The following is a 24,679-nucleotide window of genomic DNA, read 5'->3' as shown; positions in this document are numbered from 1 at the left end:
CGTGGCTCGACTCGGAGGGAGAGGAGACCGATTGAGCTGCTGGTCGAGTTAGTTGGGTGGTCCGCGAAATTTTGGAAATATATGGTATGAGCGAGGAAGGTCGCCGTCACACTTGGTTACCCGTGACGCGGGAGCTGAGGGATCTTCGGGAGACCGAGGCCGAGGTGAGCTGGGAGGGCTGGAGGGTAGGAGAGGCATCTCACCTCGTCGAAATCACTTGTGCGTGGGCTTTTTGAGGTGTTTTGCAACTTTTCGGGATTCTCGTGATCGTTTACTTTCGTTCACCTCCGCTTAGCGCCCGCTCTATGAGCTCTCACCTTATTTCACCTCACTATCTCATTTCACCTCACTATCTCATTTCACCTCACTGTCTCATTTCACCTCACTATAACAGCTTGTACTCTACCATTTAAGAGGCTTCAGTGTAATTTAAGGAGTATAGGCGTCGTTTATTTTCATTCACCCCGTTCTGCATCCACCTCTGAGGCCGCTCACCTCTTCTCACCTCTCCCTCTTACGCGTCTCGGCCGACCTCTTTGCAGAGCTTCGGCAGCGCCCACCCAACATGGTTGTGGAGCTTGTCGAAATAGTAACGTAGCTTGTTGTCTAATGATTGGAGGGGGCGGGCAACGCGATTTCTGTGCATGCACCTCACTCACATCGCAGTGACAGAATGTTAGAATCTCCGATCTGAAGCATCACAAACACCCAATTGAGATGACTGTCGCATACATCAAAGGAGCAGAAGGGTGATGATACATATATACACCTCAAGCCAATCCTCGAGAGCAGAAAAGCCGCCGCTCAACCCACCCGCTCGCTCGACACCACCGTATCCACATTCAACTGATTTAAAGCCAACAGGTGAAGTCGCTACCACCTACTAATACACCCCTACCCATCCATACTACTAATATTCCTCCCCGAGCACCTTCTTCAACACCCCACTCTCCTTCTCATACTTCTCAACCTTCGCCTGACTCGCCTGCAACTTCCCCAACAGCCACTGCACCCGCGGCGTCAACTGCCACGGCTGGTTCTTCAACTTCGACATCAACAACAGCTCATTCTCATACTTATCGATATTCGCATTCTCAATCTTGATTAGCTCCGTCGCCACCGCCAGGTCCAGCTTGCTCCGCAAGACCGCATCCTCCGTCAGCCGCTTGAAGGCGGGGAAGTACACCGGCTTGCCCGGCTTGATCGCCGCAGGACGGCCGTTCGGCCCGCTAACAATACTGATAAGCTCCGCCTGCTCGAGCGCCTGCAGTACGGCCTCGCCGCCGCTCTTGTACGTGTCGGAGAGGAGGATCTCGTTGTAGCGCAGCTCCTCGTTGTTGGCGAGTTTCTTGATTAGGAACCAGGCTTGCTCCACGCTCCATCTACGTGGCGAGTCTGTCGATTCTTCCGTGCCGAAGATGTACATTTTCAGGATTTCGGAGGCGGATTGCTCGATGATCTCGCGCACGGCTTTGTAGGGTGTTTCGCCGGTCTTGATGCGGCGGGCTAGGAACTCGAGGTCTGTAAGGCGGCCCCCGAGGGACTCGATGCAGGAGTCTAGCTCGGCGAGATCAGTGCGGCGCTGGGACGGGGTGAGCTTCTTGGATCCATCTTCGGGTTCGGGTTCATCGTCGGCGTCAGAGTCGATGTGATTGATAACGAATCTCTTGGCGACTTCGGGACTGGAGTCGGAGAGGGAGATTTGGCGGAAGACACGATCGGGTAAAGCCTTGCTGAGGGATTTGGAGAAGGAGACGTCGTTTGTGAGGAAGATTACGTGGGCGATGTTGTTAGTAGTGAGAGTTGCGGCCCTGATGGGATGTCAGTAACTTATAATATGGATACGAGAAGAGCTCCTACCATTCAGCAATCTTATCGTAGACAATCCCGCTCTCTTGGCTCTTGTGCAGGAAATTATCGATGACGACAACAGGGCGACGCTCAGGATGTGCCTCTAGATAGTCGTCATCTCCTAAATGAGCATCTTTGTCGTCCTTACTACGACCTTCTAATGCAATCTGTCTTAAGGCTGTTGCGGTGTTGTTCCATATCTTCGCCAATTGAGTGTCCAGAGTTTCCGAGAAGCCCGTTTTCATGCCAGTGGCACCTTGCGCCGCAAGATCAATCATACCGCTGATGCTGTTCATCCAAGAGAAGACGGGCCTGTATCCGACTTCGGCGGCTGCAGCGCAGATCGTGGCACTATCTCCTCGAGCTTCTTGGATGGGCTTGCAGTCGATGAGCAGTTTGTACTTCTTGTTCTTCAAGGCTTGATCGATCACCAATTCCTTCTTTCCAGAACCACGCGGACCCTGGACGATGATGAATGTGTCAGCGGTCTCTATTAGCCATGTCTTGATTTGTTCGATGTTGCTTCGTCGGTCATCCCAAATAGCTTCCATGCCAGCGTCATCATCTTGCTTATTGTGAAGTCTCAAGATGTCCTGCCGTCCTTATTAGCATGCTTTGGTCTCTTATCAACAAGAGATCAAACGAACCGTAGCTTGCGTTTTGAACCAGCGATAGATTCTGTTGTCTGCGATGTGGAAAGACCTCGTGATATGTGCCTTGATGAAGAACGTTCGGATACTAGTATTGTTAGACAGTTCATCAAACGTAACATAAGCAACTCACGGATCGAATATGGCAATCGTTACACTGGCAACGATAGCAGCGACGGCCGGGATGACGACCCGTGGATGGTTGACGAGCCAATCCCAGAACCAATGCCCCTTACGCTTCTGCTCATACGTGAGTCTAATGATAGTTCCAGCTTTCCCTCCTCCTTCAGCATCGGATACTAAATACCCATGCATGCAGTTCTTGGCCATGATCGCTCGTCTCGGTGCCGTGAAGTCCAAATACGCAAATTTCGGTAGCACTTTCGAATCCTGAGGCTGCGGTATGATATCTGAGAGTTTTCCGTATGGCCTAAAGTGCGCATAAAGCTGCTCCTGTGAGAGCTCGACCGCTTCTTCTCCCGGTTTCGATGGCAGAAATTCAACCTTCAATCTCGACGTAGGGAGTCGATAAAGATCCTCCACCCAGGGTCGGCCTCTGACAAGATTCACTCGCATTCGAACGAACGGGTTCCACCATGGTTTGATTGGCTTCTCCTTCAGGTAGTCCTTCAAAGCGCGTTCTATCACGTCAGATGACGTTGTCTCATCGTGGGTGAACTTCACAAATTCACCGCCTTCTTTCAGCCGCGGAAGAACTTCGACGACGTTGACAGGTACCTTGTCTTTCATCGCTTTCTCGATGAGATTGAGAGGATCGCCGGCTGTCAAACCGGGCGTCGTCAAGGTATTCAGAAGGCCGGGTATCCTGTCCTCGGGAGAGAAAGGTACGCGGAGAAGCCATTGAAGACGAAGCGGGAAAACGTCTTGAACATGCTGTCAGGAAAGAAGTAGAGGTAGAGGGAGAAATGAGGGAAAGTAATGAAACGCACTGTCAAAGAATAAGATGCCCTCATTGGGAGCAGTGCTAATGTGCCCGGATTTCCCTTCTCCGGCTTGCAGTGTAGCTCGCCGTACTCCTCGATCTTTCGAGTTTACGGCGGATATTGGTAGAGTTCTAATGCGAAGTAAGCATTCGTTTTTAATATACGGATCCATCGCGTGATACCTTCTTCTCAGCGTTCCCTGCAGACTGGCAAACGCGTTCTTCTGAAGGCCAATGGCGATGCCTGCCCGCATTGGCTGTATCCGTCGAGCGGTAGAGTTAAACAGCATCATATTCGAAAGCTACGCCATTGTTCCTCTGGATAGTGAGAGAATGACCGAGGTGGTTGTTGAAGGTATCCTTGTTTCTTAGATCTGGGATCTGACGCAACTCCACGAACGCACGTGCCCTGGCGCTCGGGCCATTTCCCGTCCGCACTGCTATGGCAATTGTGATGTATGAGGAGTTTACTCGTGAATCTAATGCTAGACTGGGTTCACAGGTCTTAGGGCTACCTCGACTTTAATCACGACCTCACACGTGGCCGGGCTACAATACGAGCTGAGTACCTTCAGTACATTCATCTTTATCTACGCAGGGCCTATATACTCCAGCCCATCATCCAACTACCCCTATGATACAATTCCGAACTCCTCGTTCCTAGTCTGAATGATTCCCAAGATATACCGAAACAGATGTGCCACCGGCACCCCAACAATCTGAGGTACCTATGCAATGATCCCATGCCTACGCCGCTAACACCAATGGGCTATGCAAGACTTGTTTCTTCCCATCATTTTCAGCGCTTTCGTATGTCCCCTGCGATCGCGCGTCTAGATCAGCCCGCTCAGCCCGTTCGAGGCGTAAGCCATCGGTTTGATGTCTGGATGCGGCACAGCCTCGAATTGATTGAATTTGAGCTTCAATTCCGGCCCGATGTTGATGAAGGCGCCCTTGTTGCCGGTATTATCGCAATAATGAGGAGCGCTGAAGACGGTAACACATCGTCCATCATGCTCAACTTCGTAGCCCTCCATTCGGACCTCGTGACTGCGGATGACGGTCTCAAGACCATTGGCCTCGCAGAAGCGCTTCGTGACATCCGGCCCGAACTGCATACCCACACCACGCTTGCTGGGGCCACGTCCGGGATTGGGCTGCGGGTCTGTCCAGAGCATCTCCATCATGAGACCAGACTGGCCTGGCTGGCGTTGCTTGTGGCGGTTTAGCTTGCGGACGTCGTCGAGTGAGACGGCGTCGTCGGAGAAGAGACCGCCATGGAGGACAAAGTGCTTCTTGCCGATGAGAGTCGCAAGGGGTAGGGCAGAAAAAGATTCGGAGAAAACCTTGAAGACGCGCTCGTTGTACTTGGCGCGGCATTCGCCTTCGAAGCCGTACATGCGGTTCATGTCATCTGTCTCGTGGTTGCCGCGGTTCAGGAAGAAACTTGTCGGATACAACCATTTGTAGGCGTATAGGAGCAGGCAAACTTCAGTGGACCAGGAGCCACGGTCCACAAAGTCGCCGTTGAACAAGTAGCCATTGGTTTCGCTCGGGAATCCATTGAGCTTGAAAATGTTGAGCAAGTCGAAGAATTGGCCTAGTGAGAGAAGTCAGCAACAGTCTCATCCCACTTGGGAGAAAACGAGACCAACCATGAGTATCTCCACAGACTGTGATAGTCTTCCCTTGTTCCACTTCGACCTCAACCATCGTCGGCTCATCATACACAATCTTCTTGACCGCTAATATGATCTGGAAGACGTATTTCCTCGCCAGCTTCTTCCCATTCTTGAACCTGTCTATCATGTCCTCAACAAACTCGGGCGTTATCTGCTCCTCAAGCTTCACACCATCATAGTTCTGCTCCAGCGCCATATGCTCCAGATCCAAGCCCTCAGCCGCGCTCGGTGCGTCCTCAATCTCAATAGCTTTGAGGAACGCATCGCGTTTGACCACCTTGTCGCACTCGACCATACGCATGCGAGCGGCCGAATCCTTGGGAGCCTTCTTGACTACGAGCTTCCAGTCTCGCAGTGCATCGGAGTGGTGTAGTATGGCTGTATTGGCCGACGCCCTTCTATAGTATGCCTAATTCCGAACACACATGTAAGCACCCGCAATCAGTACTCGAAACCTCAAGTCCTGCGCACCTTCACATTCTCCGGGTCTAACGCAATGGCACTGTCCGCATCTGCAATAGCCAGCCCATACATCTCAGTCTTGATATATGCCTGGCAAACACACATTAGCAGTGCTCGCGTGTTGGCGGGGCCGGAGGCGACAAACCTGGGCGCGGTTCGTATAGAACGAGGGATCCTCGGAGTATGCATCGATGGCCTTGGAGTAGTAGTCGATGGCCTCGATCCAGTCCTGCTTCTTGAAGGCATCATTGCCCTGATTCTTGAAGGCCACAGCCTCTTCCTTCGACGCAACCATGGTGCCTCAGGGGGTGACTGCGAGGTGAAGTCCTCCTTCTCAGATTCCAACTCTTGACGGGGCAGGGTTAGACACGGAAGGACTCCAGACGGTTGCAAGTGAAGCAGTTCGGGAGCGTCGGGCGGGTTCAAGGCAGCACCTCTCACAGTTACTTGGCTCGCGTCGATTGCGATCCCGGCGATTCTCGAAGCTTTTCTCGCCCGCAAATCACCGCGCGCCGACACCCTTGTAACGCCACGCCGAACCAAAACACCCCTACCAACAGCAAAACCCCGTACTGAGCGCCGAACACGGTAAGCTCAGCGCCGCCTCCCTTGTCTCGCTGCGAACAAAGGGTATAGCGCGCTTTGAGAAACAATGGAGAACAATCCGGCCGACCACGACGACCTCCACCCTCCCTCTCCTCAGCATACCAATCGCGCCCTCCCAGAAACTCCGCCCAAGCGCATCGCGAATCCAGCCCTCGAGAACCTCTTTGACTCCCCGCCCGACAAAGAAGCACAAGCAGCTGCCGACGCGCAAGCAGCTGCAGACGCACAAGCAGCCGCCGACGCCGCCTTCTTCGAACGTACGAGCTCCACCCAAAAAAAACACACCAACATCCTCCCCTCCATCGAGCGCTCCTCCTCCCACCCCCCCAAAGTCCCCCGCAACAAGCGCCGCGCCCGCAAGAAGTCCGTCCAATTCGCGCCCTCGCAAGCTGCCGCCCGCCACGCCGCCGAAGAAATGGCGCACTCCGCCTTCGTCGGCCCGCGCGACTACAAGAACCTGCGCGCCTGCATGGTCTGCGGCATCGTGCAGACGTCCGCCAAGTTCATGAGCGCGGGGTGCCCGAACTGCGAGGCGTTCCTCGAGCTGACGGGGTCCGGGGATGCCATCAATGAGTGCACGAGCCAGGTGTTTGATGGGCTGATGACCGTCACGGATACGAAGACGAGCTGGGTCGCGCGGTATCAGCGGCTGGAGGGGTACATTGCGGGCGTTTATGCCGTGCAGGTGGAGGGGGTCTTGCCGGAAGAGGTGATCGCAGCGGTGGAGGCTGCGGGCGTGAATTATGTGCCGTAAGTGTGGCAGAAAGATAAGAATGGATGGAGATACTAATTCGTGAATAGTCGAGATGGTAGCGCCCAAGAGGCCATTGCGAGGGACTAGAAATCGCATTGGATTTGGCGAGGTCTTAGAAAGCACTTGGATGGTTGGATGGCCATGCTGAGTGACTTCGACCACTCCTGATCTCAGGCAGCTGAGATAGATTTGAGATACTTTAGCGGGTGGTGTTTTGGAGTTCAAAATCTGCGCCTAAATCGGCTCTCTAGGTTGGATAGCTGATTTGAAGGGTAGTTTCCGACCGTGAAAGTAGGGAAGCCTAAATCAGGACCTCTTTGCCACTCAGGGGCTCTCCAAGTGCGGTATAGAATAGTTTCGAAATACAACTCTGATTTCAATAACAACTTAGAGTGGCGGGTTGAACATCCACCCTGTGTATACCTATCTACCACCACCGGAGGTGGCCTGACAAAGTAGCAGGCCTTCCAGAACGACAGGTGTCTCTCTCAATCAGATCGCTAGAAAGTTTTGAAGCACTTCAAGCATCATTAGAGCAGAGAACAGTGCCAGCATAACTAATTAGGAGGTTCAAGAATATTCGGCCAAGTCTCATGAGTAAGGGGCCACAGCAATTTCTAGTCCACCACTGATCATACAATTGTAATGATCATGATTTAGGCGAGCAATGCACCGGTTGGGACGGAGTATATTGTCGAAAGAATCATGGGAAAGCGGCACGCAGGGCATGAAAAAGGCGGCACTCTGCATGTGCGCATGTATACCACTGCTTGGGGTACTTCAATGCATTTTCAGAAATATAAACGGGATAGAAACTCTTTGCTCTGGGCTATGTAGAAACTTACTGAAGCACTTCAAGCAGTGGTAGACAGGTGCGCCTATAAAACAACGTGGTTGATGAGTGTCCACAGAAAGTGGTAGTCCAGGAATACGTGAGGTATATACACAATATTTCTGTGCTTGTGTACGCTTCTTTAGCACTGCTTGTGGTCCTCCAGTACGCTATTGTTATTCACGAATTACCGACTTTGGCAAGACTGATAGCTCTCTGGGCCACCTCAGACAGTGTTAAACTGCTTGAGTGTGACACTTTTCCCAGCCCAGCGTGAGTGGGAGGATATCACATCGTAGAGATGGTGAGTCAAACGTAGCTCCCTCAGTGTGGTCCGCGAAATACAAGCACTTCATAAGTCCTGGCTCAATATATCCAATACAAGGATTGAGACCATGCAATCCATGTTGTATGCCCTGCTTTAGCTTGATAAGAGGTTTAGCCGTGATGATGCATGATAGCGTGTAGAGCTATCAGTTGAAATCTCTATACGCCTATGAGAAGGCGTATAGATACGAGTGAGACGCTGTACCACTAAGCCAAACGGGCCAGACGGTGATTTTGGGGCTGTGAATTCTCCAGCGCGTACGAGTTTGATCATTAAGTTCAGTAACCCTTTAATGCTCATGCAAACCTATGCGGCATGCGCGAATAATCTAGTCCACCACTAATTGGACAGTTGCATAATCGCGATGCCTCTGAATAGGCAAGCAACACATCATTTCAGACGAAACAAGTAGTCAAAGGATTGTCAGGGGAAAACGGGAGTAAATCGTGAAATAGAGACGCCCCGGGGAACTCAAACACTGTAAATATCTGGGTCCAATACATCCAATATGAGAGCTGTTCCTCTCGATATCATACCTCTGATTCTTCGTTACTGATCTGACCAATCAGCTTTGTGACATGCAAGCTGGCACCGCCGTCACCGCCCCGGCCACATACCGGTCCGAGGCGGCCCACCTTGCATTCCATAGCCACCAGTCACCTGTAAAACCGAATGATATTCCTTCTACCCCTCTCCATTACGATCGATAACTCCTGCTCATTTATAGTACTTCATACTACGCATAATTTTCCACAGCCCCAAAATCACCGTCTGGCCCGTTTGGCTTAGTGGTACAGCGTCTCACTCGTATCTATACGCCTATGAGAAGATCCTCGGTTCGATTCCGAGAATGGGCACTTGATATTGGCGCTAGCAGAATGCTAGCGTCGCTTTTTTGGCGGTCCTGGGTTCGATTCCGGGGTGTGGATGACTTGGAGGTTCTTTTTGCAACCACAATGGCATTTTTAGCGTCTCTTGCGCTCTGAAGCACGGGATTTAAGCTTCAAATGCGTCTTAAGCATGTAGGAAAGCATTAGGGGGTTGCGTCTTTATTTTGATATTATTTTAAATTTTTTGAGAGGAGGGTGGTGGTGAGCGCGGGGGTTTTCGCGAGCGGGACTTCATCGTTGCAACACCATAACATTATGAACTGGTATGTTTGAGCACACGGATTGAACGTGTTACGACTCTATTGTTGTGTCTGACTTTGGGTTTGATCAAGTATTGATGGAATTGTAGACATTCGATGCTGCTTCCGGCCCATGTCAAGTAGCATAACTACCACCTATAGACGCACCTACGCCAACAACTCGCCCTCAGCTCTCACGTCCCAATCACCCAATCACTCCCCACCTCTCCCACTCCACCTCAGCACCCTCTCATTCCTCCATTCCCACGGCGACCGCGGATTGGCATGCGCGCGAATCCGCATACGCTGTCTCGTCATCGGTTCCAGTCCCCATCCCAACCCCCACACATGCCCATGCCACCAGAGATACCTCAGCAGCCCCGCAAGGAGCACTCCGCCCACTGCTGCCATCGCCAGTACGCTCCCCTCGTGAAAGGTAGTAGGACCACCATAGAGCGCTGCGCCACAGCCAAACCCACATGCGAACATGAGTTTTAGGTCGAAAAACGTGGTGAAGCGCGGCGCTCCGAATAGCGTAACGAAGAGCTCGACATAGATGTGATTATCTAGGATGAAGTCGGCGCAGAGGTAGAAAAGTGTGGTGGAAATGAGCATGCTGAGTGGTTCAGGGCGTCGACAGATCTTTTCGGGGGTCCAGGGTGCCGTAGGCGTGGGGGGTGGTTGGGACATGATATCTCAGGTAATGACTAGCTTGAGAGATTCGTAGTAGTCCGAACAATGTAAAAGGCGTAGGTGTCGAAGGCTGTCAGTCCAACTTCTTATCCGTAGATAAAAAGTGCAACCGTTTCGGGGCGGCCTAGAGCATATTTGTACGCTCCATCTCCAACCACTTCAAAGAAGAATTATCAAGTACTTTGTGCTCACCCACGGCAGACCGTCGCCATGTCTTAGATGTGCGCATTGTGGGGATGAAAGGCGGCACCAAGACATTCGAAACACCCACGTACCTAGGCTTTTCGTGAGCAAAAAAGTGGCAGTCTACGAATTTGTGGTTTTTATCCCAAAACTTCCGCTCTAGGCTGGTGTACACTTGGCTAGCACCGCTTGAGGCACCCTGGTATGTTATTAAGAAGTCGAAGACGAGAGTTTGGACGAGCCTGATAGCTTTCGGGGCCACCTCAGATGGAGTCAGGATAGACCGCCACTTCAAGTTGAACGAAACCTCCCACTTCTCTTACCCCATCCAGTACACGAGCACCTCTTTCAACACCAAAACAGCATCCCCAAAGCCATGTGGACTCACACTTGTTCTCAGAATTAAAGTTGAACTCGATGAATTACCCAAAGACCTAATTACCAAACGCCACGCCAAAATGCCCAAGATCCACTCTCATGAGCATCAAAATGCTCGAATCGTAATGCATAATGCATATAAGTAGGTGTCCCAAGAACGCGCACGCTTCTGGAACCAAGAACTAGACAAAAGGGGGAAAAGCCAGGCTCGAAAGTGTGAACAAAGAAAAGAAAAGGAGGAAGAAACTGAAAATACAAGCTTGGAATAGAAGTATGTAAAGTAAAGCAATATACAAAATGAGGAGGCGTGTTGGTAACATTCCTACGCGCAAGTTCGACTCATACGGTACAAGCGTTCTTTGCGGACTGAAAGTAAGCAAAGTCGGTGTGTATGTCGAGCTTGAGCTTCTGCAAAGCGCGGCGCGGAATGTAGCCATACGTTGATGTGTCCTAGCCCTTTCTAACCACCAACATGGCAGATAGGTAGTCGGCTATCCCAATGTCATACGTAAAGTTGCTACCCAAGAGATAGCCGCGCTTCATCCACAAGTATTGATTGATTGTATTCTTTCATCGCCAGTACACGGAGCTTAGAAGATCTCCTCACCATAGCCATCCCATCCATCATCCTCCCTCGACTTGTTGTTTCCCTTCACGCCCTTTGGGAAGGTAGGAAGCGGCGGAACACTGTCACCATCTGGGGCAACCGTAACGACCTCATCCGGGCTCTCGTTCCTCCCATGGCTTGCCGGAGAAAGAGAGCGGTGGCTCTCTTTGCGCCTAAGCTTGTTTGTGGAAGTTGAGCGTGATTGGCGGTCTCGAGGACGTGCGGATGGGGTGGCTGTAGCGGTAGGACGAGATGGCTCGTCTTTGAGGGGGAGTTTGGTGATGGTAACAGTCTCTTCCGTCTCGATAGTGCCCTCGTCCATGACCTTGGCAGTGACAATGCTAGTGGACTCGTTGAAAACAGTGTTCTTCTTAGTGAGACGTCCGGTGCCTCCTTGCTTCTTGGGAGTCGAGTTCATCTTCTCTTTGCCCTTAGGGCTGGTCTTCTGTGCAGCCTTGCCGCTGGCTCGGCGCTTCTTAGCAGCCTGCGCAGCCTCCCACTCTTCATCGTCATTTTCCTCACTCTCAGGTTTGTAGCGAACGTCATCGCGGTCCCCGCTCTTGCGCTTCTTCGTCACCTTGCGCTTTGGTGCAGCTCCGACTCCGTTTGGCTTGACCAAAGTCTCGAAGTCATCGGTCCAGATGTCGGCTGTGACGATTGAGCTCTGGGGAACCTCGACGGCTTCAGTGAGCTTCTCGACTTCGACATTTTGTGAGACAGGCACAGCAGTTTCTTCTTTCTTAGACTCCCCGTTTCCATGCAGTTGCTCAGGAAACAAGAGCCGCTCAGACGGTAAAGAGGGCAGCGCTCCGGGTGTGAAGGGAGTGAAAGACTTCTTCAGCGGAGAGATACTACGAGACCGAGGGTCGGGCGTCTGATTGTCCGCCAAACCCGTGGGGAAGGCGGGGACGGGAGGGGCTAGAGTTTGCTGAAGCTCGCGACGAGCTTGTTCAAGCTTCGCTTCAAGATCGCTGACGCGTTTGCTCAGCTTTTGCTGCTTCTGCATATCCTTCTTCGACTGTTGTTTGCGGATTGTCCGATCTTGGTCGAATGCTGCCTTTGCGGGAGATTGAGAATAACTGGGAGTGCGCGGACTGTTCAGCTGGGCCTCGGACCTGACTCGCTTGAGGTCAGCAAGAGACGGTGTCTTGAAATGAAATGGTGATTTTCTGGTCACGGAAGCGCTGGAGGCGGATGCCTCAGACCGTGGAACGTGAAGGGAATCACCGTTCTCCAAAGACGGTCGAGCATCGTCCATCTCGATACCTGAATCACGGGGCTTGGTTTCTGCATCAGTTTTTTCTGAGGTGACAGATCCACGAACGAAGGTTTTGGTAGGTTTCAAAAGGCCCGCTGCTTTGAGCTCCGCATAGGCTTGCTCAGCCTTAGCCTTTCGGTCGTCCAGATCAGTACCAAGCTTCGAAGCCTCCTCTGAAGCGACTTCCTCTTCGGCCTCTTTGTAGGAATTTTGGAGCTTGTACCATATGTTCGCGGGGTTGAAGGACGCTGCGATAGACCGGCCGAACCTGAACAGTCCAGATCGCTTGCTCTCGGCTGTATTTATACTAGCGACGGATTCGTTGGGGGCATGCTGAGGCTTCTTGACAGGCGAGCTTGAGGCCCTGGTATGAGGTCGCGCGGTGGCTGGCCGGTTCGCGTCTTCTTCATAGTCGGCCATCAACTGATCCACAGACAGACCTTGCGAGCTTCCTTGGAATAGTCTAGTAAAGACACTGGGGGGTTTGTTGCTGGTCTTGTCGTTCATGCTGCCCTCGAGAAACTTAGATGAACGCATGGAGGACGACGAGGCTTGGCGTAGTTGGGTGAGTGGGGGTGGAGGTTGGAGAGCCATCAGACGGGGCTCCGCAGGCAGTGGCCAATTCTTCGAGCGGCGTCTCTTGGACGGAGGTGTGTCGACTCCATTGTAAGGTTCACCATTGAGATCCTCTTCGTATCCTCTCTTTCGCGTAGTCTCTACATCTAGCATGTCCTCATCGTGGTCGGGCTGGCCTGCACTGCGGGAGGCAAGGGGCGTCATGTCGGGGTCGGCACTCTGGGGAAACAAGGTCAGTAGTGGCCGGGCTGCATGAATGTTGGGCAAGCTGCATACCTGAGTGCGGGCTTTTCCTTTGGACTTCACCATCATGAGAGGTAGCCTCGAGGGGGCAGGCCGTGGGCGTCGGTGAGCTGAGGTGGGAATGTTTTGTAGCTCCGGAAATGGATCCAGGGGTTGATGCAGGCGCTAAATATGCACACAAAAGAGAATCGTGCAGTCGTGAATTCATACGGGGGCACGCATGCCAGCGCAATCGAGAGGCAACCAAGTTGTGGTGATAGAGGATGTGTCGACGGGTTTTGGTGAGAGGCAAAAGCTGGGGCGGCCGTTGTCAAAACAACGTCGCGCTGTCACATGGATCAAGGGTCTCATATTCACCAATCAGAGCAGAATTCGCCCTCGGGGTCATTTGTTGCAAGTGAATCGAAGACTGTCCCGAGCGCGTGTACCTCGCGTTCTTGCACTCTTGACAGGACGTGTGGACTTCTAGGAGGTAGGACGTTGAAGTATCCCGAGCAGTGCGAGGCGATTAACTACTCCAAAGCCGCCTGTCTCATAGTTACAACGTTGTGACCTATAGTCCAGAACCTCAATATCATAAGGAAGGAATAAGTACGCAACAAGATAAAGCGATGACAAGGATATGAAAGCCTGTATAGATGACGCTTTCAAGTATATTGCGTTCCATCCAGATTTCTGATAGAACGCTCCCGGATAGTGTTGTTTTAAGCTTGCGACACACCCTAGTGTTCCTGGGGCGAAAGGGGCAATTTACCAACACAGCATTGTTCCGAGCCAGGACCGGCTTCCGAGCGACGAGTGAGTGGAGGCCATGTAGGCGAACCGTGAGGCTGGGTCTGGATATTTATGGCTCCTGTTTTGTGCGTCCAAGTCTTATCACATGCTGCGAGGGTCAGGGATACGAGAACTCCTACACATGTGGGTTTGGTGCCGAAAAACCCGTACATGGTAGATCACTAGTTTCATCCAGGGGTAAAGCGCAGTCTGTGAAAAAGACAAGAAAAGTTCTCCTATTGTTTTCATCATATCTAGCAGGGTACAGCAAACAGCCATCCACACCGCGCTACGACCAAAAAGTGAGTCTAAGCCCGCCCTGCATCCATTCTACCTCCCTTCCCTTCCCTGGTTCCCCCACACGCACTGTTGCCAATACCAATACCCAGCTCTCTCGCTATTCCTAAAACTGACACGAACGTAAGATCCTGCGAACGCAGTCCACCGTAACAAAAAACAGAGAGGCGTGAAGACAAAAAATAGAATCGAAAACGTTGTAATGCCGTGTGGCTGTGTGTCCAACTTGCCCATTCTTTCCCACCTGAAAACATATCCTTCAATATTCCCATTCAAATCTCCCGTGTAGACCTACAAAAAATGACCAAAACTAAACAACAAAAAAGGAGATTATCTGGTGGTCGGTAGATGGGTTTCTCGTAGACACAAGGAAATAGTGTAAGCATCAAGCTTGCGACCGCCCAAAGGATGGGGAAGAACAGAAACGACAAATAACGCCGGTCTCTTCCAAAAGAAACAATTAAAAAGAAGAGCAGTGCAGTTGTGACTGGCATAAAAACCGTTCACATATCTCGCTGTCGTTGTCGGAATAGAGTACTCTCAATACCAGCGCGCGTTGTTCCAAGATTGATAAGACCAAACACCGAGCCCAACATTACTAAATCAAGCGCATACATCGAAACCCCTCTCAAGTCGAGAAAGGTTTCGCCGCGAGTCACGCGAGATCCGGCACACGGCGCTGGCGGTGTGTTCCGTCAGCCCGACGGTACATCATAGCGTTCTCGTCGATCTCCTCAATGTCAGGGCTATCGTCGTTGTTATCGTATCCGTAAGGTGGTGCAGTAATGTTTGGTCGCTCCCCGTGCTGCAGTCGTGCGTCTAAGTGCTTGGTGTCGAAGGTGCTTGAGAATGACCGTTTTGTTCCTGCTGCTGATTGGGGCTGGCTGGCAAACTTGGGTGGGTAACCATGATCCGAGCTGGCTGACATTGAACCGGGAGCTGACAGAGGACCACCTGACAAAGGACCGCCCGACATCGGACCACCGCTTAGCTGGTAGGAAGGAGACACGGGCTCAACCCTTTCCGCTGGAGGCTGTAACGTCTGCAGTGTTTTGATGTGAGGAAGCGAGTGACCATTGGGCATATGAATCGCACCAGGAGTCGCAGGAGGACCGTGATGCGAAGACTGGATTGGCTGATTACTAGGAGTAGGAGTAAGTTGTGGCCGGTTGTAAGTACTATCCAGAGTGCCGAAAGGAACCATTGGGTTTGGAGCAGCGTACTGCTGAGTGGTGGTTGCAGTCATCGAAGGACGTCGGTATTCGGTTGGCGTTCCTGAGTAATCAGTGCTCTCCTGGCGCATGGGTGCAGGCTGCTCGTAGTGAGGCTGAGAATAGGACTGGCTCGGGTAGCCGTACGGTTGAGGCATGTGCATTGCAGGTTGGCTCGGGTAGCTGTGATGCGGCTGGTGAGATTGGTGCTGGTATGGCGTCTGTGGCGGTTGCATCATCGAGCTTTGCTGTGGCGGCGCATATTGATTCTGATACTGCTGGCTAGGGGCCCCTCCATACTGCATCGGAGGAGGGTAGCCGTTGTTCTGGGGTTGAGGAGTGGCCATGTGCGGGAAGCTGTTCTGCTGATATCCTTGGGCCATATCCTGGAGAGAAGGACGACGCGCAGGAGGGGCGAACGAGGCGTTGCTCGCGTTAGAAACGGATCTTGGACGGTCACCAGCATCAATCAAAGGCTGAGGTGTGGCCATGTTCTGCTGTCCGTAGGCATCTGGCGTCGCAGTTCGTCGGGTGGCATCGTAACCGGCCTCCTCGTCGTACTCGTCCCAATCCTTGGACGACTTGTTTTCACGCCTCCTCATGCGAACGTCACGACGGATGCGAACACGGCAACCTTGCTCGGCGACCATGCGGCTAAGCGCAGTGCTTTCAGTCAGGCCTGGGAACTTCTTGGCCGAGAAGACGGTGAACGGCGATGACTTGACTTCCAATCGGTGGGAAACGTGGGCGTCGACCTGAGGAGGAGGAACCGTGCCACGGTCTTCAGCGTCCATGTCTTTGGCATCCTTCAATTCTTCATAGAGGGCGAAGCTCAAGCGGTATTTTCCTTCATGGCGAACCGACAGGTCGGGGAAGATGAAATAGCCAGCGGGAGTGGGCCGATCCAGATACGCCATGCCGGCGACGGGCGTGCCGGTGAGGACAGCAAACTGCGTGGAGGCAGCTGACACGCGACCTTGGGCCACCTGTCTGGCGTTCTCCAGAGTCGCGAACAGGAAGAAGTTGGCGCTGTAGGAGATGGTCACCTCGGTCATGTTGTTGCCTTCGCCTTCAAAGACGCGCAATTCCACGATTGGAGGCGGGTCGACCGGACGACGATCCGCAGAGGCTGCATGAATTAGTCGCGATGTCTCATCACGCGTGAATCGACGTACATTTGGCACCCGAGCCACAGGCTCTGGCGCGCTCGGGCTGCTGGATCACCTGCATGCGATAGGTGATCTTCTTGCCCTCCTTGGTCATCCTCGACGACTGACTGTTCGTCTCATTCGCAACGGGTATAATGGTCGCCATGGTGGATAAATGGGACGCAAGTTGGATAGAGATATTGGGGTCAAGTGCTGGGATGGCTGGAGAAATCTGGTTAGCGATGCTTGCCAACGCCGCGGTGGATGGTGACAGTGGTAGAGTTCGGTCCCAGAGGGGTGTCGTCCCAAGCGTGTTGACCACGGCGGGTCCGAGGAGGCTAGTCACCCAGCGTCCAGAGTTGAGGGGGCGGACCAATACAATTGTTCGCTTTGGCCGCTAAACTCAACGTCGCCGTGGTTGAGAGCAAGTCTCGAACAGCATCAGCGGCGCCAGGTGGCGATGTTTCCAGCGAGGTGGCCAGACATGCGTTGCCGTGGGCGCGGGAAACGCCTCGCTGGGCCTCAGCCCGACGGGAAGGCGCGACGAGGAGATCAAACACTTACCGAAATGATGGCAATGAAAGACAGCAGTGCTGGCCCGGGAGCGAAGGGTGCAGAGGAAGTTGCAGAGGACGCCGCAGAGGAAGTTTGCCAGACGGGGACGGGCGAAAGCGAGGGACGGAGTCGAGGGCGCGGCAAGGCGACGGTCGCACCTGGTGTCAATCGGGCCTCGAGGTGTGCAGCGACAATTACGGAGGGGTTACGGCGACGACGACAACGACAACGACAACGAGGTGCACTGGCTCGCGGGGCCTCTGCTGTATTGCGCAGCAGCTCTCGCGCGAATGGGCGTGGTCGGGAAGGTGAGGATGTAGAGGCGCGAGAGGAGAGCGAACAATGCAGCAGAGGGTGAGCGAGGGCCCTCTGCTGCTTGGATTGGCTACCGACGCTCGTCCCCCGACATGTCGATGGAGGCTAACCGTCTTCGCAGCCAACCCGGGGCGCATGGTCTGAACACCACTACGCCCGCGACGCTGCTCTGCGACGGCGACGCTGAATCCAAGCCACTGCCCCATCGTGCCTCTCTTCTGTGTCCTGGCCGCTGGATGCGGCGAGGGCGGCGCTGCCTCGCTGCCTCGCTGCCCGTGTGCCGGCGCCCTCAGCTCACGGATTGCCTGTGAAACTATCGCCTGCACTCTGCGCACTTGGGAACCCCGGCTGCGCACTGCTTCTCCCGAGCACCTCTGCTCTCCGCACAGACTGCCTATCCCAAACGAACCATCGTGCCGGGCCGCAACCCAAGTCGCTGCTTTGGCGTCCGCGGAGCCCATTGATCTCCAGCCTTGAGTCAGGCCACATTTATCTCTCCTCTCTCCGCAGATCGCGAGGGAGCGCGTTGAACACCGCACAGAATCCAGCGCGGTGCCGCTCAAAATGCAGCAGCGTCAGCCACCGTGAACTCTCGCCGTGGGGTTGCATCAGCGCCAGCCCCTATGCAGACCTGGACGTGATCGACATGCTGTTTTGGGGACAGTTGCCAGACCCGCCCAACAGCCGCGCGCGCCGTTCGATTTGTGCATCGTGACCAGCGGACTTCGAGAGAGCTTCTGCTGGGGAGCTTGTAAACTGGCCTAGCTTGGCATGCACAAGTCCATTCATAATGTTGCAGGATAGCGTCGCCCGGGTGGCCCAAAGTGCCTGAATGCTAGCCGACCACGCCGACGTATCGAAATATTCTACATACGGTTCGTTGCACAGTTGGGCGATTATAATGCCCAGCGCTACTAGTGCATACCCTCCATTTGTGCACATCAAGGCGAGTCCGTTACAGCCTCCCCTTCAAGAGGACTTCTGTGTCCTGCGGGTGATCTTGCGCCGCCTGTCGCCGTCAGCAGCCTGGCACGGTGCATGCTGCAGTTGTTTATCCGGTCTCTCGATTACTGCCAGTGGCCAGTGATTACTGTGCTCTGAGCGCCCCTCGGGCCATCTCAGCGTTTCCAGGGGCACAGAGGCGTCGATTTATTCTCGGCGTCTCGCGTCTCGGCGTCGCAGCAGCTGGCGCAGTCACCAGCGCAGAGTCTTCTTGCGATGCAGCACCGCGGAGCATGTGGCAGAAAGAGCATCTTGCAGGGTGCAGCGCCCATCACAGGATTCAGGATGCGGGAACTCAAGCTCAGGGCAGGCAATCCGGTTGCCAGAGTGGCTAGTTCCCGAGACGCTGCGCCGGCACAGCAGAGGCCAAGGTCCTGTGGTCCCAAGAGTCCGAGGATGGATGGCGGGCTCGGCGTGAGCGCTTGGTGGCCCGCCACACGCACAATCGGAGAGGAAACTTCAGCGGTCGCAAACTGTGGAAACCAAGCCAAGCAAGCCAATGTGCGATCACGCGTAATTCTGCAAGGCGGGCGCTCGCAGCAGACCAATGATGCGCATGACCGCACCACCCTCCTGCGGCGCCCCGACCAGCCGACTTTCTGGAACCCAATAGCCATCTTGCACCCCTGTCCCGGATGCAGCGACCGCGTTCGAGGGTGTGCCGACATGGTCCACTGACACGGGCCGAGTCTCGGTATCCCGGGGAATCCCTGCTAACCGCCGTTGTCGACAGGATCGGTGTGTTCGTTCATCGCATCGCCGGCCGCGTCCCCGTGATCTGCACCACTACGTATGTATCGCCAGACGAGTCGCCATGGTGCGATCCCCGATTGACAGACTCGTTATTATGGGTTGTCTGAGCGACGCAACCTTATGTTAGCGCGGCATTTCTTCCCGAAGGAGGCTTATTGGCGGCGCATCCAGGCGGCAAAACAACACCCGCCGTGGATATAGTTGCGGGCCTGCGCTGCTGTCGTGTCGCCTCCGCATGAAGGATGAACCTGAAAAATTGAGACTCTCCAGGTCGTGGTGCCTGGCGGAAGCTCTCCCCGACACCGCCATGCCATCGAAGGCCTCCCACGTGTAGAGCGATCCCCAGGAGTATCAGAAACTCTGCGAGGACATCGATAATGTTCGCCTTCGAACCATGGCACACCGCTGCGATGGCTGCAATCAAATTGCCCGGACCAGGAGCTTCCTAGTTTCCCCAGACTCCCCAGCTTCTTGTGACATCCGGATGCCAATCATCTCCTGCATTTTCCCGACTTCGAGAAGCATTTACCCGGCTACCATGCAACGAATATGCTGTCAGGGATTGCCAGCAACCCATTACACTCCCAGTAAATGCCGTGTGCTGTCGGCCAGCTGTCATAAGAGCGTCGCGGTGGGTGAGCGATTCCGTCAAGAGAGTCACGGTTTTCTGAGTTTCCTGCCAGGATCCACCAATGCGTCTAGGAGCCGTCAACCTGTAACCCTAAGCCACGGCAGCCATCACTCACCAGCCCGGCATCATTCACGGCACATGCAGTGCGTTTTCAACATGGGAACAGGCTCTTCACAGCTTTGAGGGATGTAGTATGTACTGGGCAGGACAAACGGTGATCAAGAAGTGTCCTCCTGACGCCCTTCAAGATGAAGATCATGTCGCCGCACACGCAAGTACACACTACAAACAGAACTTTGAGAAGACGGACGGACTTTTTCCGATGAAACGACAAGAGGGTCAACTTGTGGCTATTTTCCCGCAATGGGCTCACCCTCCTTTGAACGTGCCGTGCGCCTACACACCCGAAACGAGCCCGCTTCCTCATAAACGCCACAATTCAGACGGATACCCCTCACAACACAGACCAAAAGATTATCTCCACGGCAATCTATCTGAGACAATAGGCTTCAAATGTGCATTCCGCACATGCCAGACACATCCCTAGTCATCTCCCACCCCATCTAGACGCCTTAAAACAAGGTTAACCCTCCTCTCCCAGAGAAACAGCGAGCAGATCTCGGGGCCATCCCACGTGCTGTCAGCACGCGAATGGCTTAACTCTCCTCCGACGGACCGTGGGTACGCTGTGACACCAACGCCGCCGCCCCTGGCCTTGCGCTGCTGCCGCGCGCAGGGTAGCTTTGTGTGTCCATAACAGCCGCTTGTTATGGTCCGCTGCATATGCTTGTCCGGCCTGTGAGATTCTTGCTGTGCGCGGCGGGGACGGGGAGCCGGCGCTGTGAGTAAGACGAGGAGAGGTATTGTGGCGTGGTGGGTTGTAGCGGTGGGTCATAGATGAACTGATATTCGGTGGGTTTGGGTAAGTCACAATCCTTTTACTACACTCGACGTCAAGATCACAGGCAAAGACAACAATCAAACCTTTGACGACTGCCGCTGTACCCCGCTGTCCCTGCACAAAAGGCACGAAAAGATAAATTTGCGCGGAAGGGCACGCAGGTACCATGCGTAGGAAGCCGCATGTCGAGCGTTCCTACTTTAGGCTCGTGGTCTGAACGTAAGTCGATTCCGACTAGTCATCGAATCTAGATCAAAAACACGCTCGCTGTTATTGGGCGCTCATACACTACCTGAGCATCCGGGGAGCATGCAACACCTGTCTGGTGTAATGCACGCTACTGCTCCTACAGCTTCTGAACGCGGCCAGGGGCGCTTCCGCATATTTGAGGAAACCAAGACGCTGTTGCTATTACTTTTCTTAGAATGAGATAGCTGATTTGACACCTTTATGGTACTGCACATGAAGAAAAAGTCTACCAAGCTAGGATCAAGGCCGCCGATTCGGGGTATTTGCTACAAAGGTAGCTACTTACTGTTTTGACGAATACAATAGTTCACCAAGTCACCTCAGGCGGTGTTGAACTGCCATTTTATGTTCAATGAAGCCTCATTGTGCAGAACAGGTCATCGAAGTGAGCGTCAAAGCTTGAAGCTGTGCCGGAAAGATGCTTTGATGGAAAGGGAGCTTTTTTACATAGTCACTATCTTTTCTAGATATGTGAAATACTGCATGCTTCTACCATAGCCTACTATAATATTTATCTGTTCACCACAGAGCTAGCAAATACCCTGAATCGACGGCCTTGATCCTAGCTTGGTAGACTTTTTCTTCATATGCAGTGCCATGAAGCTGTCAAATCAGCTAACGTGCTTCCCTGGGTCCAGAGACGCACGGTGTCACGAGACGAATTTCATCCAATTTTATCTCACGCTCTGCATCTTCAGTTTGCCATTCCATGTGTGATATCCTATGATTCTCCGACCCTTTATCCACACGACCCTCACCACAGCGAGTGAAAACTAAAGGCGTTCATTGTCGTCGCCGTCACTTTGCTCATCGCACAATCTGATGCTCGAGATTCCGCCCTCTGCTACATCGTCGATATTGCTAGTTATTCGAGTTTCGGAGGCCTAATGGTGAAGCGCAGTATCAGATGAGAACTGCACTAGCAATTTGAAGAAATCACGGGACATGCAGCAAGCCACGAGCATGTGGCTTTGCACGTGTCCTCCCAGCGAATGCGAATGCCCTCCGTGCTGAAATAAATCAATTTACAGAGTACATAAGGTCTCGTAACTGCCCCGTCCCATCGACCAACACCTATCTCGCTGCTTGTCAGCTTCGAACCGACCTCGCAAGATCTCCATTGTGGCATCTCAACAATGATGAACAGCCCATCCCAGGATACAGAGTGCAGTGCGTGATGCTTTCGATTTACTTGTGTTTGCCTTCGCCATGCAGTGGCCGGCCAGCCTGCGCCACGATGCAGCCTCGATGGCAGTGCCTGCGACCACCACTACATAATCTTCTCACGAACAGTTCTACGACGTATGATTCCATTCTGTCGACCTTTGGCTCGCAGTCCTTGCACCGATATGCCGAACGAGTCGCACGAGTCGCACTTGACATGAGATAGCTCGCGAACCTCCACCTATGGCTGTCATACGCCTCTTGCAGCGCGAAGCCGACGACAAGATCGTCTTTCGCGAACCCACGACCAGCGATGTCCCTGCCTACGCAATACTCTCTCACACCTGGGGAAAGGAGGAGGTCACCTTTCAGGACATGGAAGCCGGCGCGGACTTGAGCAAGACTTTGAGCAAGGCTGGGTGGAGGAAGATAGAGTTTTGCGCGAAGCAGGCTGCAGCCGATGGACTGCGATACTTCTGGGCAGACACCTGCTGTATCGATAAGAGGAATGCGGTCGAGCTCGGCGCGGCGATTAATTCCATGTTTCGGTGGTATCAGAACGCTGCGCGCTGCTACGTCTATCTTTCGGATGTCTCCAAACCCGACACCGGAGCGGATGACCAGAGGGCATGGGAAGAAGCCTTTAGAAAGAGTCGATGGTTCACTCGAGGCTGGACGCTTCAAGAACTCATCGCGCCGAGGCTGGCTGACTTCTTCAGCTTTGAGGGTGAGCGACTTGGGAGCAAATTGTCGCTTGAGTCCAAGATACACGAGATCACCGGCATCGCGAAGAATGCTCTCCGAGGCGATGCATTGTCGAATTTCAGCATCAAAGAGCGGAGGTCCTGGGCAGAGCGCCGCAATACTACAATTGAAGTGGATGAAGTGTACTGCTTAATTGGGATCTTCGATGTCTCCCTAGTCCCAAACTATGGGGAGAGAAGGGACCAGGCATTCCGGCGGCTGGAGGAAGAGATCCACAGGTTGTACAAGGGTAAGTTGTTTGCGTAGATGTGCTGACTGAAGCAACGAAACTGACCACCCCAGGTGTTGATTTCGAACGATTTGCCGTCGGCCTCAACCTCGCGTCATTTCCCGAAGCTGCACAGTTTGTTGCCAGAGAGAAGGAGCTGTCGAAGATGCACGAGCTGCTTCATGGTCACAGCAGTCGATCCTGTGTCGTCCTACATGGTCTTGGAGGGATGGGAAAGACTCAGCTGGCGATCACATATGCCAGACGACACAAGGAGAAGTATACGGCAACATTCTGGTTGAACGCAAACGACGAGGACTCTCTCAGGCTTAGCTTTCGCAGCATTGCTCAGCAGATCCTGAGGCGTCATCCGTCCACTACTCTGCTTGCCAGCGTGAATCTGGACGAAAATCTGGACGAAGTTGTTGATGTAGTCAAGGGCTGGCTCGACTTGCCGAAGAATGGGCGATGGTTGATGATCTACGACAACTACGACAATCCAAAAATTCCTGGCAACCTGGACAGCTCAGCAGTTAATATTCGTCAATTTCTCCCCGGATCTGACCACGGCTCAATCATCATCACGACACGATCGTCCCAAGTCAGCCAAGGTCGTCGTATCCGTATTCAGAAGTTGCCAAAGATTGGGGAAAGTCTTGAGATTCTGTCGAACACATGTGGACGGGGTAATATTCAGAATGGTGGGTCCTCCGCTATGTGCCCATGCAGCTTCGAAGACACTGACAGGACAGACCCCGATGCAATAGCGCTTGTCAGGGAACTGGACGGCCTGCCTCTTGCTCTTTCTACTGCTGGCGCATATCTTGAGCACGTGACGAAGAGCTTCTCGGACTATCTTCGGCTCTATAAGACGTGGTGGTTGAAGCTGCAGACCACCAGCCCGCTACTCGCATCCTACGAAGACCGCTCACTATACACGACATGGCAAATTACCTTCGATCGGATCGAGCAACAGAATGCAGCTTCAGCCAAATTGCTTAAGCTATGGGCTTATTTTGATAGACAGGATATGTGGTTTGAACTCCTCCAACATGCAAACTCGGCAGACGATGAATGGATACGGAAGCTTACTGAGGACGAATTGAAATTTAATGAAGCTGTTACGCTACTGTGTAGCTTTGGGCTGGTTGATCCAGATCTCCTTCAGCAGCAGTTCGGTTCTGCAGGGTATAGCGTGCATAGCTGTGTGCACACATGGTCGGTCTCTGTACTAAACAGAGAGTGGGACGACGGCCTAGCGAAGCTAGCCTTAACTTGTATCGCTTTAGACATTCCCCTAAGAGATGAAAGAAACTCGTGGGTGTTACAACGGCGGCTGCTTCAACATGCTACCAGACAGGAGCAACTGATTAAAGATGGGAAGGTAGACATTAAGGGAATGGAATGGGCTTTGCATAAGCTAGGTATTCTCTACGCCGACCAAGGCAAGCTGGATGAGGCAGAGGCGATGTACGAACGGGCGCTGCAAGGCAAAGAGGAGGCACTTGGACCGAAGCACACATCGACACTC

At 53.3% G+C, this 24,679-nt stretch overlaps 8 protein-coding genes and 1 non-coding gene across 9 annotated transcripts in view; 3 read left to right on the top strand and 6 right to left on the bottom strand.

Moving 5' to 3' along the window:
• Nucleotides 1-799: 799 nt before the first annotated feature.
• BDZ99DRAFT_414202 (uncharacterized protein) lies at nucleotides 800-3,521 on the bottom strand. The gene is made up of 5 exons (XM_033716724.1): nucleotides 3,452-3,521; nucleotides 2,635-3,385; nucleotides 2,499-2,589; nucleotides 1,861-2,444; nucleotides 800-1,811 (listed from the first exon to the last, which is right to left on the bottom strand). The coding sequence occupies exons 2-5, from the start codon at nucleotides 3,249-3,251 to the stop codon at nucleotides 911-913; spliced, it is 2,193 nt and encodes a 730-aa protein (XP_033578661.1). The 5' UTR covers nucleotides 3,252-3,385; nucleotides 3,452-3,521; the 3' UTR covers nucleotides 800-910.
• Nucleotides 3,522-4,001: 480 nt separating this feature from the next.
• BDZ99DRAFT_461696 (serine/threonine-protein phosphatase-like protein 5) lies at nucleotides 4,002-6,037 on the bottom strand. The gene is made up of 4 exons (XM_033719679.1): nucleotides 5,734-6,037; nucleotides 5,598-5,678; nucleotides 5,100-5,535; nucleotides 4,002-5,044 (listed from the first exon to the last, which is right to left on the bottom strand). The coding sequence occupies exons 1-4, from the start codon at nucleotides 5,881-5,883 to the stop codon at nucleotides 4,278-4,280; spliced, it is 1,434 nt and encodes a 477-aa protein (XP_033578660.1). The 5' UTR covers nucleotides 5,884-6,037; the 3' UTR covers nucleotides 4,002-4,277.
• Nucleotides 6,038-6,342: 305 nt separating this feature from the next.
• Nucleotides 6,343-7,332, top strand: BDZ99DRAFT_440592 (putative transcriptional elongation protein Spt4). The gene is made up of 2 exons (XM_033717725.1): nucleotides 6,343-6,944; nucleotides 6,996-7,332. Exons 1-2 carry the CDS (start codon nucleotides 6,610-6,612, stop codon nucleotides 7,033-7,035), a joined length of 375 nt encoding a protein of 124 aa, XP_033578659.1. The 5' UTR covers nucleotides 6,343-6,609; the 3' UTR covers nucleotides 7,036-7,332.
• Nucleotides 7,333-8,882: 1,550 nt separating this feature from the next.
• On the top strand, nucleotides 8,883-8,965 carry BDZ99DRAFT_t41. The gene has a single exon. It is a non-coding gene; the product is annotated as a tRNA-Thr (tRNA).
• Nucleotides 8,966-9,428: 463 nt separating this feature from the next.
• On the bottom strand, nucleotides 9,429-10,045 carry BDZ99DRAFT_461695 (uncharacterized protein). The gene has a single exon (XM_033719678.1). The coding sequence runs from the start codon at nucleotides 9,925-9,927 to the stop codon at nucleotides 9,451-9,453; it is 477 nt and encodes a 158-aa protein (XP_033578658.1). The 5' UTR covers nucleotides 9,928-10,045; the 3' UTR covers nucleotides 9,429-9,450.
• Nucleotides 10,046-11,081: 1,036 nt separating this feature from the next.
• Nucleotides 11,082-13,241, bottom strand: BDZ99DRAFT_518946 (uncharacterized protein; the record flags this gene model as incomplete). The annotated part of the gene is made up of 2 exons (XM_033725356.1): nucleotides 11,082-13,151; nucleotides 13,209-13,241. 2 exons carry the CDS (start codon nucleotides 13,239-13,241, stop codon nucleotides 11,082-11,084), a joined length of 2,103 nt encoding a protein of 700 aa, XP_033578657.1.
• Nucleotides 13,242-14,709: 1,468 nt separating this feature from the next.
• Nucleotides 14,710-17,233, bottom strand: BDZ99DRAFT_279359 (uncharacterized protein). Its single transcript, XM_033713979.1, has 3 exons — nucleotides 17,170-17,233; nucleotides 16,633-16,827; nucleotides 14,710-16,586 (listed from the first exon to the last, which is right to left on the bottom strand). The coding sequence occupies exons 2-3, from the start codon at nucleotides 16,769-16,771 to the stop codon at nucleotides 14,902-14,904; spliced, it is 1,824 nt and encodes a 607-aa protein (XP_033578656.1). The 5' UTR covers nucleotides 16,772-16,827; nucleotides 17,170-17,233; the 3' UTR covers nucleotides 14,710-14,901.
• A 1,360-nt stretch (nucleotides 17,234-18,593) lies between these two features.
• On the bottom strand, nucleotides 18,594-19,145 carry BDZ99DRAFT_475215 (uncharacterized protein; the record flags this gene model as incomplete). The annotated part of the gene is made up of 1 exon (XM_033721968.1): nucleotides 18,594-19,145. One exon carries the CDS (start codon nucleotides 19,143-19,145, stop codon nucleotides 18,594-18,596), a length of 552 nt encoding a protein of 183 aa, XP_033578655.1.
• A 3,134-nt stretch (nucleotides 19,146-22,279) lies between these two features.
• Nucleotides 22,280-24,679, top strand: part of BDZ99DRAFT_279330 (HET-domain-containing protein) — a 4,299-nt gene continuing 1,899 nt past the window's right edge. The window contains exons 1-3 of the mRNA XM_033713978.1: nucleotides 22,280-23,169; nucleotides 23,223-23,849; nucleotides 23,916-24,679. Coding sequence (XP_033578654.1) covers nucleotides 22,419-23,169; nucleotides 23,223-23,849; nucleotides 23,916-24,679 — 2,142 coding nt within the window. The 5' untranslated portion in view covers nucleotides 22,280-22,418. The remainder of the gene's footprint in view (nucleotides 23,170-23,222; nucleotides 23,850-23,915) is intronic.

This window comes from Mytilinidion resinicola, assembly GCF_010093595.1.
Source record: "Mytilinidion resinicola strain CBS 304.34 unplaced genomic scaffold BDZ99scaffold_7, whole genome shotgun sequence".
Taxonomy (NCBI): Eukaryota; Fungi; Ascomycota; class Dothideomycetes; order Mytilinidiales; family Mytilinidiaceae; genus Mytilinidion; species Mytilinidion resinicola.
Note: the sequence above shows the minus strand (reverse complement) of the source record. Positions and strands in the feature narration are given on the sequence as shown.